Raw genomic sequence first — 23,121 nt, 5'->3', positions numbered from 1 at the left:
TATTAGGTGCACTTCTGGCACTCAATGATCCATGTGTATGGTTAGTAAAGACAGAGGAAGCTACCAAACCAGTCTAAATTATGTTCATATCAGTCAGTTATGAGATTGGTCACTTAGTCATTTCTCGTACAACCTGTAAAAGGGAGGTATAGGACATACTCTGCTTTTTTTGCACTGATGAAGGCACAAAAGACCTCACACAGTAGATTAACAGTTAAAAGACTTCAATTGGGTATATAGCAAATAGTGATGGAGTCAAGGGAGCACAGTTAATTAAGGTTCATTAGGTTCATAAAGGTCGATCATCTTTCCTCTTTTGCTATCCTGATTTCTGCTTTTATAGTCCAAAGAGCCATTCTACCTAAATTAAGGTACTCAAACTGCCTCCATGTGCAGAAGGGTAATCCTCTGACCAAAATAAGTAAATAAATAAAAGCCAATAATATAGTTCTATATGCAGGTCATTGGCTCATACTGATCTGTAGTAAAGACCAATATTTTCAAAACAGTTGAGAAACCATTGCCCAAATAGATACCACACTAAAGGCAAACAGACAGATGTCTGTGAATGAAGAATACCACCAAATAATTGATATACAATTCAATTTACAGTCAGCTTGAATCTCTGTAGATGAATCTCTGATAGCTCTTAGAGGGACTTCCTACTGACAATAAAGGCTTTAGCTATCAGCCCAGAAAGGCTGTTGTGAATAGGAGGCAGAACTGAAGGATATATGGAAATGAAGGCTGGAATTAGACTGTGTTTTGAACATACTGACAAGAAGACCGGCATTACTGCAGATAGGAAACCAGCTCAAGGACTCTGAAGGGTGAGTTATTATGATCAAATTAACAGACAAAATGCAGGGCAACCTTCTCTATTAAGTGAAATTAGGCTGTGTATACCTGTATTAAGTATATGTTAGAGGGAAGGGAGCATGCCACTGTGGAATAAGAACAAATGAGAAAGTTGATGGTAGCTCACATTTATGCAGGAAAAGGAGAAAGAAGCAAAGCAAATCCATTACCACAGTAAGCAACTTTAGCTGAAGAAGTGGTGATGTGATAAGAGGGTTTGGAAGACATGAGGCATGTTATCTGTGTAATAATATTTACATTGCCAGGAACTGTCTTAGTAGGTAAACCTGAAGACTGAAAAGACACCTTTTTGCTTCCATATAAATAACTGAAATGATGCATTTTGCTCCTACAGCCAGTGAGGCTTGTGAACCCAAATCTCGTTGTGTACTACGCTTTCATTTCGTAGGTTAGTAAAGGAATCACCATTTTCTTGGAAGGGGAGGATTTGGAAGAGGGGAAGTTTGCCAGTAGTAAAATGCTTTGAGGATTGTCCTTAGAGGACAATCACAAATACTGTTGCTCTTTTATTGGGCCAAAATAATTAACTAATGCCAAAGAGTGCATTATAGTAAATAAACCTATACTGATATTTGTAAATTCTTTGGGGCAAAGACAATCAGCATTACATCATTAATATTTTTTTTCATTTTCTCTCCCTGGTTTCTATAGTAAAAGCTCAAAAACCTTAGTAAGCTGCTTTAAAGACTTAAAGTATGTGCTTAAAATGACTTAAAACCGTACTAAATCTCTAATGCAGCACATGGGATTAAGTCACCACAAATCTTTAGGAGCAAATTCTTAACTTCCAGGTCCAGCATAACTAATCAGGATCTGAGCACAATTTTTAAGAGGCCACAATTAGCAACGTGAAAATATTCTTCTCTTCCACTGATTATCATGATACAGATCCACAATTCTGCCTCCTTGATGTCAAAACATTTGTAAGGCTAAGATACCTCTATTTCCCACAGTAAGGACAGCATTCCTTTTGTCTTTCAACATGGCAATGTGCTCTAGGTGGTCCTGCTCAGCAGAGGAGTTGGACTAGATGATCTTCAGAGGTCCCTTCCAACCTCAGCCATGCTGTGATTCTATGGTGCCATGGCCTCTAGAGAGATTCAGTTTCTCAATAATAAAATGAAACATTTCCAAGTTACTATTTGCTGTTTATATCCAACCACTTTTAACCCTTTACTCTGTCTCCATAATGGTTACTTTTATGAGTTCCAGAATTTACAACTCAGTCATCTAGGGATTATATGTGTGAAAACAAACCCTATACGGATATGATTTTAAAAGGGAATAGGAATAATTTTAGCCTTACAGATTTCAAAAAGTGGATTTTATTTTACGTTTTGCAAAAAAATTATTCATTGGCCAGAAACCAAGAATTGTAGCTCACATGAGAACTTTGAAAATGCTCTGAGTGTATGAAGAGCTTCAGAGAGTATTAGAACAGAAAATAATTTGCAGCTTTAATTACAACATTTGTTAAGGAAGGAAAAAAAGAAAGGAAACCTACTATATCTTTAAAATCAATTCTTCTGTTATGGTACCCAAAGCAGTATTTCTTTATTCTCACTGTAGTAGATTAGCAGCAGAGGTGATTAAATTCACTGCAATATGTATTCAGATTAAAGAATGAGAAACACTTGTTATCTGCAATTGTTACCTGCACACACAATGCTCTGAGCTCCTCAATAAAACAGTATCAAAAAGATTTAATGAAAGAAATGGAAGCTTAATAATCAAATTATGTTCAATCATAAATAGTACATATATTAAATAGGACTTCTTATTTTAGTTTACCTGCAAAAACTCTAAAGAGCACGTGAAGAACGTATTCTTTTAAGGGAGATGTTGTGTCTGCCAATGACACCTCAGGAAAGAGTGGCTGTTACCTATGTTTTTCTGGACATGGTTTTCTGGACAAGAACCAGAATACTAAGCAATGTGAAGAGCATAATCCCAGGAAATCTGACAGAGATATATAAAAATGCCAATGTTGCCAGTTAAATGTATTCCAGTTATGTCTCCTGGAAAACTTTAAGTCTTGGAACAGCACCTGTTCTTCATTTAACAAAATATTTTGAGGTGTATTTGCCAAATTCCCTAGGAATTCAGGAGAACAAACTGCATGTAAAAGTCTTGTTTTGCTGGCTTCCGGTGAAATTTCTTCTCAATACCCTACAAGATATTCTGCATAAATCCATAGTTCATAAAAAGCTGTTGGAACTTTAGCAAGTAAAAGTGAATGTGAATTTAGCCATGTGGAAAATATGCTATAATTAGTAAAACATCTCCATCCCTCCTTAGCTTCTGCTCATGTTCTGGTAATTTTGGGGATTTCCCCTCTTTCCAAGTTTTCAGGTCTCCATCCTCACCTGATGGTCCCATCTGGCTTCTGCTCAAGCCTGTTTTCTGTTTTTAAATAGATCTTGATCATGCAGTTTGAAAAGTACACACATGATCTCTGAAGCACCATTGTGTTGTCAGGTGTTCTACATTTTTTACTGAAGAGCCTTCTCTGCACCCATAGAAAATGGGTTCTGAAACCCATCTGCATCTTATTCTTAGATAATATGATGCTTGTGCTGATACCCAAATTATCTCCATGGACCTAGCTTCAGTGCTCACAAATAGTACGTCACCCATAAGTGTCACCATTTGTATCTGCTGCTCTTAAATGGAGACCCCACAACTGGGAATGGACTAGTTTAAAATGAGCAAGCAAAATCAGATGATAGCAGCTGCCTTTCACTGCTAGGTTTTGCATCTGTTCAGTTTTAAAACTTATCGCTGTCATGGCCACAGTGAACGCTCCATAGGGCTCTCAGAAAGAACCAGGGAAACCTGCTTGGGTGCTAGAACTTGTGGCCTTGAACATACGGATGTTTGGGTTTATGTGTGAAAAATGCTCTGCAGCACATTTAGTGGATCTTTTGATTTAGCCACAATACAGAGCTACAGTGAAGACAAAAAAAAATATATATCCTCTTATGTAATCTTTCAAACTGAAGAATACATTTTCACTTCTGTAGGTCTTTCTCTGCTTAGCATCATTCTCTGCGGTATCTTCTGCACTCTGTACCTTTCTATTGCTAAAAATATTCTGAAAGTCTATTTACCTGACATTTACCTTACATCTCTGAGACCTTAATGTTTTTATATCCTATAGGAATTTCAGAAATATATCAGTAATAGTTATACCCTATCATCTTTGTTCCCAACACAGTTTTTCCTAGGCATGTTTTTGGAATATTGTCATGGTTACATCTACTGCTATTTCTGACCCTCGTAGCCAGTTCCACACATTAATCAAACTCACTCAGACAACTCTCTTAGCTTCTGCTCATACTCAGTTATCGTTCCGATTCCTGCCCTGTTTTTGAATTATGAGGCATCCATCTTTCCCTATGCCTATCTTCTACCTCTAAAATAAGCTCCTAGCAGCTTTCCCTTTAAAAATTTAATTCCTTTTTACAAAGAGAGACTTCCTTGATCATAATCAGTGCAATGACAATTTATAAAATAAAATCCTACTGTATTGATGACAGGGAATGAAAAAAGGTGTATCAAAATATTTCTGGGAAAAAAAAAAAAAGAAAAAGAAAGAAAGAAAGAAAAGTCTGTGAAGTATATGTTTGTATGTGTGTGAAATAGAAATTTCTCCTATTTTCCTGGTGTTTTGACTAGCGATAATAGTCACATTTAAACATAAGGGATGGGAAGATAGGCTTTGCAATGATCATTATGCCCAACCCACTCAAATGTCAAAAACTTGAGAGGTAGGTAAAATTTGCATATTATGTGCCTTACATTTTGTTTGTTGGAGACTGATAGAAGAAACAAGAAGAAAGAAATAAGACAACAGCTGAGTGAACCCATAATCAGTTTCTTCTCATTAAAATAAAGTTGCTGAGTCATCTTATTATTATTAGTTATCATCAAGAGTTCAGCATTTTTTTCAGAAAAAAAATGAAGTTCTTGCATAAAAAGTTGAATATAATTGATAGCAAGATTTTCCTTCGATGTAACAGATATCCAAAGTACATGTTTTACATCTTTTTCTGTACCCTGGCATTGCTAACAACAGGCCGTAGAGCCACAGAGTGGGACAAATGTGGTTTCAAGGTAATAAAAGGAATCGTGAAATAGTATATTAGTATAGTATAGTATTAGAATAGTATAACAAGGTCAACTTATATAGTAAGCTTGGATATAATGTGGAGCTGCAGACCAGTGAAGGAAGAACAAAGACTTAAAAGCATGTCAGCAAAGAGAGAAAAATGATCCCAAGTGGACCTTGGGGTGAGAAGGAAGAAACTATCAACATGACCATCCTTCCAGCAAAAGATGCCAGACAGTGGCAACTCACTGTAAGACCTCACCACCACCATTATGAAACCACCAACCTCAGGAGCAGGGAAAGGATGAGCCTAACATCAGGAAGAGGCATAGAAACTAAAAACTGGGTATATAACAACTTTAACTGTATCGTTATTATTGAAACTTTTTCTGCAAAAACATATTCTTTCTCTACATAATTACATCTGGACTACTAACAATTCTTGCCAGACTGTTCAGATTCCTATTATAATCACAATAAATTCTTGGCTTGCTATGTAAGGTGTGTTTCCTTTTTGCCCACAAACAAGATTTTGAGCACAACAGAATGACGATTCCCATGCCCATGGAGTCTGGATACTTTGATGACTCTAGTTGTTGTGGTTTAACCCGGCTGGCAGCTAAACACCACACAGCCGTTCGCTCACCCTCCCCCCTCCCTCTCTGGGATGGGGGAGAGAAACGGGAAAGTGAAGCCGGTGAGTTGAGATAAAGAAAGTTTATTAAGACAGGAATATAATAATAACAATAATAATAATAATAGTGATAATGATAATAGTATTAATAATAATAATATGTAAGAAACAAGTGATGCACAATGCAATTGCTCACCACCCGCTGACCGATGCCCAGCCTATCCCCGAGCAGCCGGCCCCCCACCCCGGCCAGCCACCCCTATATATTGTTTAGCATGACATCAGATGGTATGGAATACCCCTTTGGCCAGTTTGGGTCAGCTGTCCTGGGTCTGTCCCCTCCCAGTTCCTGCTGCACCCCTAGCCTGCTCGCTGGCAGGACAGAGCGAGAAGCCGAAAAGTCCTTGGCCTGGTGTAAACACTGCTCTGCAACAATTAAAACATCAGCATGTTATCAGCACTCTTCTCATCCTAATCCAAAACATAGCACCCTACCAGCTACTATGAGGAAAAATTAACTCTGTCCTAACTGGAACCAGGACACTAGTGAATATTCATTCTTTCACATTACAGCTTTAAAGGACCTTTAATGAAAGTGAGACTGCCTGAGATAGCCTTAGATTCTTTCTTCATTTCTTCAGTGTCAGGGTGAGATCACCAGGATGGTCTCCAGAAAGTTTCACCTTCAGAAGTGCTCTGGTGTTGAAGTGGAGGAACAACTGTTCTAATCCCTTGAACCAAATGTTTTTCCTTGCACTTGGTTTGAGTTTGTCCAAAAGACAAATCACTAAGGGATTCTTTGTATCTTCACTGGGAACTGCAGCCCTGCAGAAATGAAACTTGGGTTCATAATAATTTCTTACTGTGCAAAGAGGGAAAGGAATTCTGCACAGCTGTATATGTGTCAGATCCTGTGCAATGAAACCTGGCTGCTCTGAAAATTCTCTGAAAACCAGTCCCTGCCATAATAGCTACAAGCTTGAACATGAGAGTCCAGAGACTTTTTTTTTTCCTCTGTTCGTGACTCTGTTTGCTCACAGTCACCAATAGAAAATTAGTTTACATCTCTCACTGCTGCAGATCTGTAATGATAACCACTCTCTTCTGACATATACTGAAGCTTGACCTGTGAATGCTTGTGGACATGATTTTCTTCTGTAAAGTGATTTAAAACTGGAAGGGCTTAAGAAACAACATTTTTACAAGTTTTTCTTCTTTAATATTTCATTGAAAAATTTATGTGAAAAATATATGAAGAATGTATCAGGTCTTCACTGCAAAATAGCATTGGACATCATATACAATGGGAAAAGGTTACGTTTCTCTTCTCACATGGCACTGGAAACTGAAGTTTTTTGTTGCCTTCAGTGATAGGAAGAAACATAACCAGCCATCCCCTCTGAGTGGGACAGATCATTTCTTGTTTATTAATAAGAGACTGAAATATAGTTCTAACCATATTATAGGATTACACTCTGACCCCCCCCTCCCCTTTTTTTTGGCGGGGGGGTGGGGGGGTGTGAGTGTAAAAATTTATTCCTAGGGAGTTCCAGCTCCAACACGAAGGAAGAGATTTGTAAAATCAGGTGCTACTCTACAGGGACAGGGCCAAAGGTTATATATACCTGTCTAGGTGCGTATGACAGCAGAAGTGCTAACAATCCTTATCCAGAAGCTAGGATGTTCATACATTCTACAAAATTAAAGAGACCCTGACTTGAGCCATCCTGTTGGACTTTCCTTGGTGGCTGGTTCTATTGGAATTTCATAACAAAACCGATATAGTCCATTTTATTGAAATGAATGCATTCCATAGGGAAAAAAATCAGGCACACTTGTTGACTATTCTTCTATGCAGATGACATAAAGACATTAACTTGTTACTTACATTCTTAATGTATCACATGTCTAACCTGTGATCAGGACTAAACTCCACATCCACCCCTGCACAGTCTGTTTTATCAGTATGAGTGCAAACAGCGTCTTGCATGATATAAGCTGGTTTAAGCGGGATTGCATGGGTTACTACGTGTTACCGTGCATTAAAAATGAAGTGAAATCGAAAGCATTGTTAAAAAATAAAAGTTTAATATTCACTATTTGCTTATACTCATTTTGTGAATGAGTTAGCTTCATGATGAGTTAATTAAAGAGCTGTGTATCAAGCAACTACTTGCTGTTCATTCAGCTCGCTCTTCAAGACACATTTTCTATCTGACAGACACGTCCGTAATGATACTTCCATGATCTTAAAGAAGCAAGAAATGAGAATATACTCAGAATGAATAAATAAACCCATATTGTTTTTAAATTTATTGTTGCCTGGCTCCCCAGTCATTCTAAGTTTATGTGACACACCTGATGTACCAAAGATATGGGCTATAATGTGGCTGTTAAGAGCAATGGAAGTGTGATTCCCAGCAATGCAACCTTATTTCCAGTAAGACACAGATAATGATTGCTTATTCCTTCATAATAAGGCCATTTACAATCATGCCTAGTCTTCACCAAACACAAATAACTAGGCACATTTATGTGAGTATTTATTTTGTAAAAATAATATACACTTACAAGAACAGTTGATAGAACTTCCCCAACACCTTTCAGCTAAAAGCACATTCACAGTAAGAAAATACGTTGGTTCCTAGGCAATTAGGATCCAAGATTAGATAAAGTCCATTCAGGTAGAAGATGTAGTCCAAAGGTTTCTCCAGGTGACAGAAACAAATTTGAATTCAACAATACTGTGTTAACATATCTGAATAAGATGAGTCAATTAGCTAAATGAATCATTTTTCAGAAGTGGAAATTGCAGAAAACCTGAAGAGTTTACTTCAGCAGGAACTCTGCTGAGAAATCCGTAGAAAGTATTCAATTTGGCATAAGCAAATCTGAGGACAGAACTTGTCAGAATGCAGATGCCTATTCTAGGAACCAGGATGGAATTCCTTAATTCTGACTGATATCTTAAGCTTGAATGATGAATTGCATGTTAAAAGGAATAAAAGAAAAATATTGACACCATGGATTGTTAGAAAACTCATTTCATTTCCATGTATCTGTGTCTAAATGAACTGTTTATTTAGGTCATCGACATTCTAAAATCCAGATCCTCCAACACCATTGTTTTCACACAAGATCAGGATGCCCCCAGACTTAAAAAGTAACCTAGTCAGAAACCTGGTCTAGTGTAAAAGCTTATAATGAGGGACATTGATTTGGACAAGAGGGCTCCTAGTAACAAGTATTACCTGTAATACCCTTGGCTAGAGAGATGCTTCAGTCATGCATGCTTACATAAGTTTAACACCAATAAATGTTTTCCTTGTGTAAAATAAGTTCCTTCTCACTTTCCTGCACTTAAGCCATAATAGAAACTCCCTAGTTCAGCCTTGTAAGAAGATGAGAACTCTGTAATCTTTTTATTATTATTATTCTGTGACCTGTGTAGAGCTTTTCAAGATCTGTTTCTTTATGTCCAAATTGCACTGTCATTTCTGTCTGGATTATATGCTATTCGGAGTTTGGTATTACGTAGCACTGATGTGGTGATAATCTCCACGTCAAACTCTTTTTTTTTTGTGTTACCTTGTTAAGACCACGCACAAAGAAAGAAAGAATGAAATAAAAAGTTTAGTTTTCACATGCAAACAGACTTTCCCATTCATTAATTGCAAAAACAAGTGTCTTCAACAAAAGCTTTTTTTCAAAGGTGAGGAGGCTGTGCTTGAGGTACTTGTTTCCTCATCTTAGCTAAGCAATCCATTCTAAAACTGGGTGGAGCATGGCAAGATTTTATTTTTTCTGTTGTTATAATTGCTTACAGCTTTGCCTTTCTAATAATGTTTATCACAGTGCTGTCAGACACAAATCAGAAAGTGCCCTATACAGTGGAATATTATTAGCTGAGTATTTGTTAAATGAGTTGACTCAGTAGAGCAAGAAGGACACTAGTCCTTTAAGTGGGATAAGCATCCAATGTTCCTGACTCCCAACCCAATACGGTGAACACCACACTACAGTGTTTTGCTGTGTATTTAGACATAGAAGATTAGAATGAAAACATTCCCTGATGCATTTCAGTCTAATGAGGATTTATATTCAGTTTCACCTGAATTTTGAAGCTCACATATAAAATAAAAATGAATAAATAAATAAATAATCTAAAATAAAAATTTTAGGAGGGTTTTTCAGTGAGAAAAATTGCTGAAATTACCAGCATTTTACATGTTTGTTTCTAAACAGTGACAGATCATGATGTAAAGATGACTGCATCATGAATGATTGATTCCAGAAGTGAAATTACCATGCTGGCAAAATACAGAAAAATTGTGCAAGTATGCTGACAAACTATGAATGTGAGTACCTTACACGGTATTACAGAACAATAATCTTTATTCTTCCATTTTTCAAACCTAATTGAGCAATAACATTTTTTTTTGAGATAATATTGTTTAAATAGGTGGCTGCAGGGCATTCATGTTTTCCTAATTTTACTGAGAATAGCATTAAGCTCCATGCTCCTCCTATTAATTTACAGTGAGATTTTAAAGTAACCTTTTCTGAAAAAAAATGTAGCTTATTTGAGAAGAGAAATTACGTATAATAGTAACAGATGACAATTAGATACAAAAAAAACACAGCCAGAACAATTGGTGAGAACTCACACTAAACAATACCTATTCAGATCACATTTCAGTAATGGTTGTTAACTTCATTTCTTGAGCTCTCCCAGCTATAGCTCAAATCTACAGGAGCTGAGTAATAGCAACAGGCAACAATCATACCCCATGTGCCTCAGATTTCACATGCAGAGATGCATAAAACAGTTTTAAAAGAAATGAAAAAAAAAGGGGGGGGGGGAGGGGGAAGAGGGAGGTAAATCAAAAAATAAACCTTCTGAGATTCAAATAATTCCAAAGTTATGCTTTTTACAATTAGATATGCCTAGATAATTTCAAATAAAGTCAAAGCTAAATTCAAGCTAAGATTACGATGCAGAAAAATGCTGAAATTATTTCTCAGTTTCTGTTCATTTCTACCTAATTTTGTCCTTCACTTGCCACTTAAATATGTAGCCATAACTACAGTAAAAAGAGAGATGAGTAGATTATATAACCTCACATAAACAAAATAAAACATATTTATAAAAAAATTCCAGCTCAAAAAAAAAAAAGAAATTATTATCTTAAATTACAGAACTTTATCTGAATCATCTGAGTTCGTACAAATATAAATGCTGCTCTTCCAGCTCAGGCCATTCAAAATGAATTATGTGAGCTTGGTTTTATAATTATCACTCTTTTTTCTTACTGGCTGTAAAAGTTTGTTTCATGCCTCTACATTTTTTTATCCTTCCTGGGGATGGTATGTATTTCCTCTCCCTGCCCAAAAGTCTTATATGATGGTATAATTCACTTTTGGTCCGCTACATCACCCTAGTCCAGTATATCTGACAATAGAAATACTTTATCTATTTATTTAGCCAATGTGCCTCAACTTTCTGCTGGATAAACTGATCCCAGATTAGATGCTATGTTTCAGCCTGCATTCCATTTTTTTCTTTCTTAGGGCTGCTAACGCTGGTCTCTGCTTCTGGTAATCTTAGTGATAATTGGTCACGATCCCATTTTGTTTATACTAGAAATATTTAAAACATGACAATCATTCTCATGCTTACTCACAACTTGAATCGATCAGTTGCATAATGCAAAAATTACAATGCAATTTTTCAGTAGAGCAAACTAGAAAACACGGTAAATACTATAAGCCAAAAGTTTTACGCATAACACTCTCAATAAATGGACCCCAAAGTTTTCTTAAAAAAAAATAAAAAATAATTTTCAAAAACTTATAAGCAGCAAATAAAATTTAAACCAAGTTTAATTTTCATTTTCAACCTTTCTCTGTACACACTTGCTATAGCCAAATTCTACAGAATCTGCAAATATGGAAAATAGATGCTTTAAATATAACTACCAAAGGCTAAAATTTATGATGTGATCAGGTGCAGTAGCTAATATGAGTGCACATCTTGGGGCAGATACAGAATAACTGGTCTGCTATAATTGATAGTTTTACAGTGACTAATAAAAAAGCTTCATTGCCATGTAATATTTAAGACGTCAGTGAAAGGGTTTAAGAATTGGATTGCTTTACTCAAAATGGCTGACAAGTGCCAGCAAGGATGATATGAGTTGCTGAATGATTAGAAGAAGGTGTGTAAAATATATGTCATGATACTTAGGTGCTCTGTTTTCAGGTACCATCTTATTCAATAGAAAACAAAGTAAATATTCAAAAGAATCCAGCCAGCCTTTAAATCTTGAAGTAGGCATAATTTTCAGAAATGCTTGTTTGTTTGCTGGCAATCTAGGGTCTTCACATGCTGTAAAGACTGAAAAGTCATGTGCTGGGAGCACTCATCTCTGCTATTCTAGAGATTTTGGGGTCCTAAATACTCCCTCCGAGACTTCTGTACTCAGTCCCTACTTAATTTTATTTTGGTTATAGCAACTTATTTGTGAGAACTGTAGTATTATTTTAATCACTTTTCCTTGTATGCCTCAGTACCTCTGTGACTTAGGAAGGATAAAAAAATTCAAGCAGTACTCCTGGTTGTGAATGGGACTACACAGATCTGTGCCGTTTAGTGCTGCTACTAGCATTTGCTGTTACACTAGCCTTCCAAGACTTTAGTCTGATCATTTTGTGAGCAGTTTTTGAATATTTTATATGATTAGAATACTTCATGGAATGATAACTGTACCAGTAGCATAGGAAATAAACTGTGTTCCACGGGTGACCTCCCTAAAATCTAACTACCCAAACCATTAAGTAGGGGTAAGAACCATTTTCTTTCTCCCTGTTGTGAACTTGTTTAGCCTCCTTCACCCCATGACTAACTAAATTGGCCAAAATACAGTTAATAAACTCTAAAGGCTGAGTCTGAAACAAGCTTTTCTGGAAACAATGTGGCTCAGCATTTCATGGTTCGGTCTAGTTCTTCTGGAATAAGGCTCCATCCAGATACCAGAATCATGGTCTCACTGGTGCCAGAGGTCTAAGAGGAGGGAGAAGGACAAATAAACACTTTTCTCTGATTTCTAAGCCCAAATCTTCCAATGCAGTTTCCATTTCCTGTTATGGAACTTCAGATGGCTAACTGGATTTTCTATCTTCTACTCTAAGCAAAATATTATCTTCAGTTTCTGTCTCTGGTGCGGGAACTGACAAGTATGTTAATTGGGAAGAGAATAATCTTCATATTTACGTGATCTACAATTCTGAGAAAAAAATGGTTGAGTATTGTAGTGAACATTTAATAGCAAAACAAAAATAAGTACCACTGTAGCGAGGTCAATGTCAATCTCTTTTCTCAGGTAACAAGTGTTAGGATGCAAGAAAACAGCCTCAAGTTGCTCCAGGGCACGTTTGGGTATCAGGAGAATTTCTTCACAGAAAGGGTGGCCAAGTGTAGTGGAACAGGTTGCCCAGGGAAGTGGTGGAGTTGTCATCCCCGCAGGTATTTAAGAGACGTAAATATGTGGTGCTTAGGGACATGGTTTAGTGTGGACTTGGAGGTGTTAGGTTGATGGTCGGACTTGATGATCTTAAAGGTCTTTTCCAACCTACATGATTCTGTGATTCTGTGGGAGGCCTAGTCCTGGGCACAACTTTGGGGTTTAAACACTACAAACAGACAGAACAGACGTGAGCAGGGAGAGAAAATTGAGCATAGTGCTTTGTGAAAAAAAAAAATCTGTTTTAAATGAGATATTTTTACTTAAAATATGATCAGTAGTCAACAGGAGAGAGTACAGATACAGTTAGATTTCCACAGACACCGTAATCTCCTGCAAATGTGCTATTCACTACATACGTCTTGTATGCATAGAGCATACTTGTATGCATAGAGCATCTCTGTATCTGCAGTGGGAATGTGGAATATGTCCTTCCCTCCCAGTGACTGTATTATCATCATGAATAATGTATAACATACAGATTACGGTAATTTTTTCTGTACAGCAGAGAATGAATTTAGTTTGACTATTCATTAAGTTAAACAATTCTGTTAAGTAAAACAGCAAGCTTTGTTTCAGCCCTTCACTCAGAGGTAGAAAACATTTGTGCTATAAGTGGAGATTTACTGTGTGCATGAGTAGTTTATTAAATCTTTCCTGTAGGCTCTGTAGCTTCTATAGCCTACTTAGTATAGAAGATAAAATTGTTCACATTTTTTTTTGACAGATAAATTTTAGTTGGAGTTAAACTAATTACTTGTTGGCTATTCAGTACTGCTAAAAGTCTTTTTCTTTAGGCACTGTGACCACTGTGATTCTGCTTGCAAACAGCAGTGCAGTAGCCAGCAGATTCCAGCAGGGATAATTGACTCTTCTGTGAAGTTTCATAATAGAACACTTGGAAGTGGTTAAAATTCATTTTCTAAATTTAGAAAAATTAAAGGACAGAACCACAGCAGGTATAAATCAGCATACTTGGTTGAAGTCACTGGAATCTTAGAGATTTAGACCAACAGAATACATGAGCTCACATCTGAATATTGAAAGACTGACCAATCACGATAGGTTTCTGCTTCAGAGAAAAGCATCGTTTCCCTTCTACTGCTTATGTCATTATCCAAGTTATGAAGTAACCAGTTGTGAAAATCATATTCATATAGATTAATATTTACCTTATTTTGGAGGCATATCCTTTGTGAGTGATTGCTCACTAATGAAACAAGATGTGCCCAGTCTTTCCCTCAGTTTAGACAGAAAAATTATTGCTGCAGTCAGTAATTTTAAATGATCAGTAGTGCATCTTTACTGACAAATGGTGGTGTTTTTCCAATGCTACATATGGTTCTTCTGAAAGTTATATAAGAATGTCTTTGATACAGAAATGTTGTGGAACAGCAGAGATCATCAAAAGTTATAATTCTGACTTTAAGTTAGCAAACATGGTAGTTTTGAAGAAGATAATCCCTTCTTTAGTTTGAATTTTGAACTGAAGAATTTAGGCCAAATGACTCCGAAGGATAATAATTTAAGACAGCTAAGTACCATTAATATACGTATTTGCTGAATTTTACTAAAAAGGTGATTATTTTTGCATTGGTCTCAATCTTACTGTCAGGGAAACGAAAGCAAAAAAAGAAAAGAAATCATATTGATCCTACTGAGAGGAGGAATAGATTTCAAAACTGTTACATGGACATGTACAGTTTTGGACTGCTAAGAGAACAGTATATAAACACATTAATGAAACTTTGACTGGTGGGCTTTGCTCTGTCTTCTGATTCAGAAAAGAAGACGGGAAAAAAAAAACTTTTTTTTTCCTGAGGCATCAGTAATTTTACAGCAGAGAGATCTTCTCAGACTGGCTGAACTAATCTACTACTGTTTTAACATATTTCCAGCGTAGAAATAATGTCTTTAATGCTGAGGATTCTGTAAAAGAGGTTATGCCAATCAAATAGAGCATCTGTATAATTTTTCACTCCTTGGTAGGAGAACCCATTCCTAGCTGCAGTAGGTACCTCTGCCCAGAGATGACAATTTCTGCATGAATGATGACCAAATGTTGCCCAGATGGTATTGCAAAAAAAAATGTATGGATGATGTGCATTAGCAAAGATATGGAGAATCTGGTCCTGAACATTCAGCTGGTGTAATCGCAGTTTGAGCTAAAGTTACACCTCGCCAGCGAGGACTCCAAAGAGCTATTTAAATGTTAGAAGTCAAGGAACAATTAATTTAATGTAGAATTAGGACTAATATAGTGAGGAAGCTAAAAAACATGAGATAAAACATGATAAAACATGAGAACCTGTAAAAACCTCACTGGCAGAATGACATTTGTATGCAATTGTAGTGATTTACCAGTTTATAGATCTTATGCATTTTATCACAAAATGCATGAAACAAGTGACTCAGTCTTGTGCTGTCATCCATCCACAAAGTTTCCCATGGTCCAAACTAACTCACCAATAAATACTAATGCACTAATAAATACTAATAAATACTAAAAATAAAAACTAATGCACTAATAAATACTTATTAACATTTTTCTGCTATCTGCTTTGTGATGATGTGTTTCAAGTAATTTGACACATTCAAAGAACCCCCCTGAATTTAAGGCATTATCATGGTTTTATATAAGTAATTACAATGAAAGCAAGCTCTTGCAGGACCATATTGCAAACTGAGAAGGGACTGGACCAGAAGACCTTCAAAAGCACCTTCTAACTTTAAAAGTACCTTCTAACCTTTAATTTATTTACTATTTGAAGTCTCAAGTTCATACTCTGACCCCCTTGAATCATGTTTTGCAAATAGGAAAACTGCGCATCCGCAGATTGGTTTGCACGTCTTGTTACAACACTAATGTGAGAAGTGGAAATATCTGAGAGTGAGATTTTGCATCAGTGTCTGAAACACTAACTTTCAAAAAATGTACTGTAATCTGCAAATAGGTAAATAGATGTGGTTTGCTTACCTCTATTGATAGACCTGAATATGTCTAGCAGTCAAAAATAAAAATAGATTTCAGTACGTATTTAAGTGTAATCTGGGCATTATCAATTTTTTTTTTTCTGGACATTAAAAGCACTTGCAATAGTTAGGTCATATAATCAGAAGGACTGATCTGAAAGTCTTAAGGAGATGAAAAGGGCTTTGTCATTACAACTTTCATTAGTATTAATGGCACTTGCACAGCTAAAGCCCTGCTCATCTGGATATAGATGCACCTCTGGTTGCTCTGGCTGGTATGCAGTTTTACAGACACAGACATTTAGGCAATTGGATATCCATGTTGACTTATGAGCCACTTGGAATTCAGATAAAAGATGGAATTCAGTGGCCTTTACCCCTAGTTGCATTGGCCTTGTTCCCCTCCCTCTCTTTCACACTAATCTCATAAAACATTTGCTGTGTTCTGAGATTCGGAGTGCCAAAATGGCTTGGGATGCCAGATGAGCAAACAAATAGCTATTTATTTCCTACAAATCATTACCAAAGGGAAATGCAAGTTTTAGTGCCTTCAGGCTGCTATTCAATAAGGTTATTCTAGATTTGAGAAGTGTCCCAGACAAGCACAAGGTTTTCCATCTTCTGATTTCACACTGTCCAGTACACCAGACTCTACTAACTAGCTGCTTAACTTCTGATGTTTTTGCAGCACCTTCATACTCAGGGACTCATTGACTCTGTGAAAGGATGTATTTGATTTGCTTTTTTCTTTTCCACTTCTTGGAGAAGAGATGTTTAACTGGGTTTACAACAGGAGTACGGTGTTTTATACATAAAGGTTTTATTTATTTATTTATTTACTCTGCAGACTAAAAACATATAGTCTAATGCCTTCTGTTTGCAATGGCTCTATTTAGAAGGATTTCCTTTCCTTCAGGAGGGAGAACCCTGCCTCAGTTATGTTCCTTTGAATTGCAGTTAGATCTCTGCACCCCAGACAGCTGAATAAACACATTTCCCTCACCGATTTAATTTTCCTGGTCCATTTGTTAGTACCAGCAGAATACTATGTAGCACATTGCCAGTTAAAACTCAGCCTTTGATTGCCAGTAATACATTACAGGTTGAATCTGTACAGCCAAAAGGAGAAGGCTAGGTTGCCTATTGTTTGATCTGGAAAGCTGAAGTTCCAAGATGTTAATGCTGATGCAGGATGGGTTAGGTGATGCCCGGAGGCTGCAGTCAGTGGTACTTGGTACAAGCAGTGAGGGTATAAATCGACCTAGCTTCACTAGCAAGCTCAACTCAATGTAATGCAAGACTTGCTCTCTCATGCATATTGTGCATTCCCACTTGCCAGTGTCTTATGCACAGCGTCATGCTGCTTCCAAGTTCTCTGTGCCTTCAGCACCTCCTAGGAAAAAGAGCCTTATATGAAGAGATGCTGTGGCTCTTTCCTGTTAGGCTATGTTCATGGGGAAGACAGAAACAAAAGCCTCTTTCCTTATTAAGCTGTATTTGTGCAGTTGGCTTGCAGCTCCCAGATGCTCAACACAGGAAAGCATTCGGGCCACCCATGCTGGGTAGGTCTAAGCAGCATGCATCAGGATAGTGCTGTAGGTAGGAACGTGCAGGACCTCGACTGAGCGAAGGTCTGTATTAGCAGAATGGTTCTCTTAGCATCTGGGACTGCTTATTCATTTTCTATCACACTCATAAGCATGGTCTGCTGTGTCTGTTTTCAATCACATGTGTCAAGCATGAGCTCCAGACGCCATAAAATCTGCTTCTCTGCACTCTTCCCCACTTCTGTGCTGTACAGGAGAGACTGTAAAGATTCAGGCTGACACAGGAATATTAATGAAAAATTCTGCTTTTAACTTACTCATATCCAAACCCACCGTCTTGCTTAAAACATTTGTAATATCACTAAGAATTTCAATATTCAGCAGTGTTTAAACTTTGTCATAGAAGCAGGTCAGGAAAGGAGGGCACTAGCATACTATGCAAATAAATATATAAATAAATAAATAAAATAAAAGCCTTACATGGAATGGCTAGCACCATTCAGCTTTGATTACCACTGACATTCTCAAATGAAAATATCTGTTGATGCCATATACTAAATTAGATTCTATGTTCTCCTCTGGAACTGGAGGCACAGATTTCAAGAAAGGAAAACATCCATTAAGGCAAGTCTACATATTTCTAATGCCTAACTTGCCCTTTTACCACACTAAGATGGTTGAATTATACTAGATCTGTTGCCATACTGCTCAGTAGCAGAATAAGATTAAAAAAAAAAAAAAGGAAGAAAAAAAAAAAGTAGACTATTTTTATTCTGTGGGTTCTGCTTAGCAAAAGTGAAAACCAAAACACCGGCAAAAATTTGTGCTGAACTTCCCAAATGAACAATAAGCTCAAGTTCATCAGAGTGGAGAAAAGCTGTGTGACAGTATGTTTGAATGAATCTAATTATTGGCCTTGTCAGTAATGTGTTGCATCAAATCATTCTCTCAAAGGAAAGTAATGCAACAACACTGTGTACATACTAAGTGATATTTTGGTGGAGAGTTGCATAACAATGACAAATAGATTTGTTTTATAATAGGTCCCACCTGAGTCAGTGAGAGAAAAAATAGACATGCCAAAGGTGATAAGCACTGAAGTTTCTTCAAATAGACAGTGTGATCTCAATTGTATTAAAAGGAAACTTTGCTAAAGTGAACTGTAACCTCAACTATTATGTGACATCTTTACTGTGAGTCTCCTTTTATAAAGCAGGATACTTTTCAATGCTTTGTACAGTACTATTAAAACCAGAATTATATGTGCATTATCCATGTCCAAAGAGGTTGCCTGTAAATTCATCTTTTTCAAGGCTTTGCATTTCTTTGTTTTTATTTGTTTTTACAGTTCCACCCAAAAGGGAGATGATGATTATGAAGATTATACTTCAAATAAGACTTGGGTTTTGACTCCCAAAGTTCATGAGAGTGATGTCACTCTTATTTTAAATGGCTTGCTAGAAGGATATGACAACAAGTTGAGACCTGACATAGGAGGTATGTTGGTTTTCTTTTTAGTCCAACTTTAAGTGGTGAAGAGAAAGCTTTTTCATACCATATTATACTACACAGGTAGCAGAATCCATTGAAAGTTGCTATGAAAACGAAGTAAGATGTAATAAAACATCACTGGCACAAAAAGTACCCATGATTTTGGAACCTGCCATAAATTGTTAAGATTGCTAAATCTAACCTAAGACACCTAACAAAACCATCATGATTTGCTGAATCAGGCTACTTGTGACCGTGCAGGTTAACCCTGGCACACTCGGGGCCGGTGACCACTGTCCTGGGGAGCCTGTCCCAGTGACTGACAACCGTCTCAGTGTAGAACCTTTTCCTAACACCCAGCCTGACCGTCCCCTGTCCCAGCTCCATGCCGTTCCCTTGGGTCTCTGCTCAGCAGGGCAAGAAGTGACTGGGGAATGAGACAGTGAGAAAGAAGGCTTCACAAAGGATAAGTGCAGTCAAGCAGATTGACTTTTTTCCCTAGATTTCCCCAACAACTGATAAAACTATATAAACCCAAGTTCAGACTCATAATGGAAGTCCTATTTAACTGGAAAAACTTTTGCAAGGATCTTCCTCTCCACTGATTACTGAGGGAGCTGAGAGATAAGGGTCCCTGAGTAGATAGAAGGCCCTATGTGTGTGCAGAACAGCCAGATGATACCTCTGTGGAAGAGGATACAGAAGTAAGATTATAGGAAAACACAAGGAGAATTCAAAGATGAGGCAGGCAGGCAGAGGAATGCATAGAACAGCAAGGTTAATGAAAGAAACTGTTTCTAACAAATTTACAGAGGCTTATAAAGCAAGGACATTTTACGGTGAGTGAAAACATGAGTGTTTAACCTTCAGCATATGTGAGTAGTCTAAAGAACAGAGGAGTGTGCTTTACTCTCCCAATCCAAGACATTAAAGAGCAGAGAAAAGTAAGCATTTATAAAAAACATCTAGGAAAAAAATATGTTTTAGTCAGGGTATTTGAGAACAATGAAGCTACAGTAATTTCAAAATAAATTAATCTAGCAACTGTTTTTGTTCCTGCTTTAGAGCCTTGAGTATTAATATTACTTCGGGTTCATGAAATTGTTACTTATCTACAGGCATCTCTGCAGGCAACAGCAGTCACATTGCATTCAGCATTATAATGTTAAATGAGTGATGCAACATATTGTAAGAGGAATAAGTTTCCTTTCGTTGATTGTGTTTTGTCAGATGTGTTGCTGCAATTTGACACAAAATATACATAGTCAGATATGACTCACTGAAGTAATGACGCTGGTTTCAGTATTTGTTCTCACAGCATAAGTAAATATGTTCTGATAGAACAAATTGTATAAGAATTTGTCTCAAAGTGTGTTTAACTAATTTCAAGCTGGCGAAGTTGCTGTAAATTTATAACTATTGGATATGCACATTTAAATGTGAGGCAACCATAGCCATACAACAGAGGTACTAAAACAATCTTTTTCATTTGTTTGATTCTCTTGCAGTTGGTTTTGACCTTCATTCATGGTAGTGATTTTTGTTGTTTCTCTTACAGTTAAACCAACAGTAATTCACACTGACATGTATGTAAATAGCATTGGGCCTGTGAATGCTATTAATATGGTACGTAAATGATTGCCACATTTTCCTACAATGTTCAAAGTTGAATGTCCATCATTTTTGGCATTACAAGGTTTCCATTAGTTTTAATGTTGTATTATACCTATATTATTTAAAATCTCATTGTTATTATAGATGTAAGGACTGCATGAGCTATGAGTCTAGATGAGACAGCAAAACTGATCTGTGAATAATAACAGTTTTAACATCTCTTTGCACATCCATGTGCTGTATTCTGCAGTGCTTTCTGACAGTTTAGCTCTTGTAGGACTGACCTTCCAGATTGCTACAAATCAAGCAAAGGCATTCACCAGTGATATTACTACTCCTGCCACCGAGAGATAAAAGGAAAAAGCTCAGATCCTAAAAGCAAAGTTCCATAAAGAAAACTTTAATTCTATCTTCATATAGCTGACGGAAAGTGATTTAGCCTGAGCACCACAATGTCTATTTCATTCTAATAGTTTTCAAGTGTAGCAAGAAATTTTACATTGCTCTTTTTCATTCTACAATTTCTTTTGCTGTTTCTGGCTGCCAACTGGCTACCAGGGAAAGTGAGACTTCAGCACTTCTGACATTAACTAAGGAGGGTCACAGGCAATTGGGTTAGCCAAATCACTTCAAATCTTACCTGTCCTAGATCCAAGGGAATAAGTAATTGTTCTCTAACCTGATCAGGTGTGGGTTAAGGTGTGGGGACACGGAATCAGAAAGGTACATACAAATATGACTCTATTTTATTTTAGGTCAACCTGTCAGCAGGAAAATAATGAAATAGAGTTTTGTTTTGTTTAACAACAATCTTTGGTAAAGAATCTCCTCAAAAATTCACAAAGAAATTGTTTTTATCAGTTCTAGTATCATCTTCTCTATTTCACGTTTCTTTGTTTGTTTTCTTATGAAGTTAAGGAAAGCATATCAGGAGTAATGTGAAATGCCGAGTACTATGTTTTCATCAGTATTTCTGGTTAACACAACAGGAATATACAATTGATATATTTTTCGCCCAAACGTGGTATGACAGACGTCTGAAGTTCAACAGCACTATAAAAGTGCTCAGATTAAACAGCAACATGGTTGGGAAGATCTGGATACCAGATACATTTTTCCGAAATTCCAAGAAAGCTGATGCTCATTGGATAACAACTCCTAATAGGATGCTCAGGATCTGGAATGACGGCAGAGTGTTGTACACACTGAGGTATTTACATCTGACTTTAATTTCAGTTTCTTAAGGGAAAACCAAAGAAAAGGTCCTGTGAATTCAAGTCACTGACATTAATCCTAAGGAAAAAACAATGTTGTTTCCTATTAGTTACGTGTACAACCCTGAAAAAGGAAAATATTAAGAAGTTTTTTTTTATTATTTTCATGCAATATATTTGATATTGATAAATTAAAATGGTTTCATTTCTACCTATAGATTTTTCTATCTTCCTTCCCAAATAGTTACATTTATATACTACAAGAATATGAGCATGGTTATAGTAATTCATCTTCATTTTCATGTACGTTCCATTGTTTACCAGTAGTTTGGTCCATACTGTCTTTTACCTTTTTATTAGGTTAAACTAACAAATTTGAAATATCCTTGAATCAAATAGATGTTATAAATGAGGTGCTGCAAGCACCAGAAGCCTCATATTCTGAATTGATTACTGCTTAGTTAGATTAAGTTTCACCTGAGAAAATATTTCATTCCTCAAATATCTTATGAAAATAATGATTCTCTTTTTATGATTGATCATTTATGGCTTAGGTCAATACCTACCTATATGCCCTGTTCCACTAAAATTTTCATGAAACTAAACTTGGTATGCTCATCTCCAGATTTCTCACTTGCCTGGATAGTTTTGCTTTTGAGACAGATTATCCTTATAAGTCTTGTAAATAATTGTTACATGCATGCCTACATTTAGATGTTACTTATGCAACATTTACTAATTTAAAAAACACATTCCCAACTATCATAATATATTTCCTAAATGTGGAAACCCTAGGTGCATTTTTTTTTTCTAATGTGGTATAATATTTGGTTGTATATAAAACGTAGATAAAAGAGGTATCTGTTCAAGAGACCTTATAATTTAAAATAAAAGTACAGAGTCAAAATTATCAGGCTTAAGACCTTCTGAGTTTTAAACTGTATTTTCAAATTGTTATGGATTTTTCTGCTTTTGTTTTACTGGGTGGCAAAAAAAGAAAGTTTCAGGACAGTATATTCATTAGCATTTCAATGAATAGTTTTGAATCTTTCCTTAAGACAAACTTTTAATGTTGCAAATGTTTGAATTACAAAAAGGAGTCTTATTTCATAGTTATTTTACATTCATTACACAT

General features: G+C 36.5%; 1 protein-coding gene across 3 annotated transcripts in view; it reads left to right on the top strand.

Annotated features, from left to right (window-relative positions):
- The window catches only part of GABRG2 (gamma-aminobutyric acid type A receptor subunit gamma2), a 75,113-nt gene that overhangs the window by 10,062 nt on the left and 41,930 nt on the right, over window positions 1-23,121 (top strand). For all 3 annotated transcript variants that reach the window (XM_083799090.1, XM_083799088.1, XM_083799089.1), the window contains exons 2-4: window positions 19,016-19,164; window positions 20,717-20,784; window positions 21,762-21,982. In XM_083799090.1, the coding sequence (XP_083655216.1) occupies window positions 19,016-19,164; window positions 20,717-20,784; window positions 21,762-21,982 (438 nt within the window). The remainder of the gene's footprint in view (window positions 1-19,015; window positions 19,165-20,716; window positions 20,785-21,761; window positions 21,983-23,121) is intronic.

This window comes from Anser anser (assembly GCF_964211835.1).
Source record: "Anser anser genome assembly, chromosome: 14".
Classification (NCBI taxonomy): domain Eukaryota; kingdom Metazoa; phylum Chordata; class Aves; order Anseriformes; family Anatidae; genus Anser; species Anser anser.
This window is presented reverse-complemented; position numbering and strand designations above follow the sequence as displayed.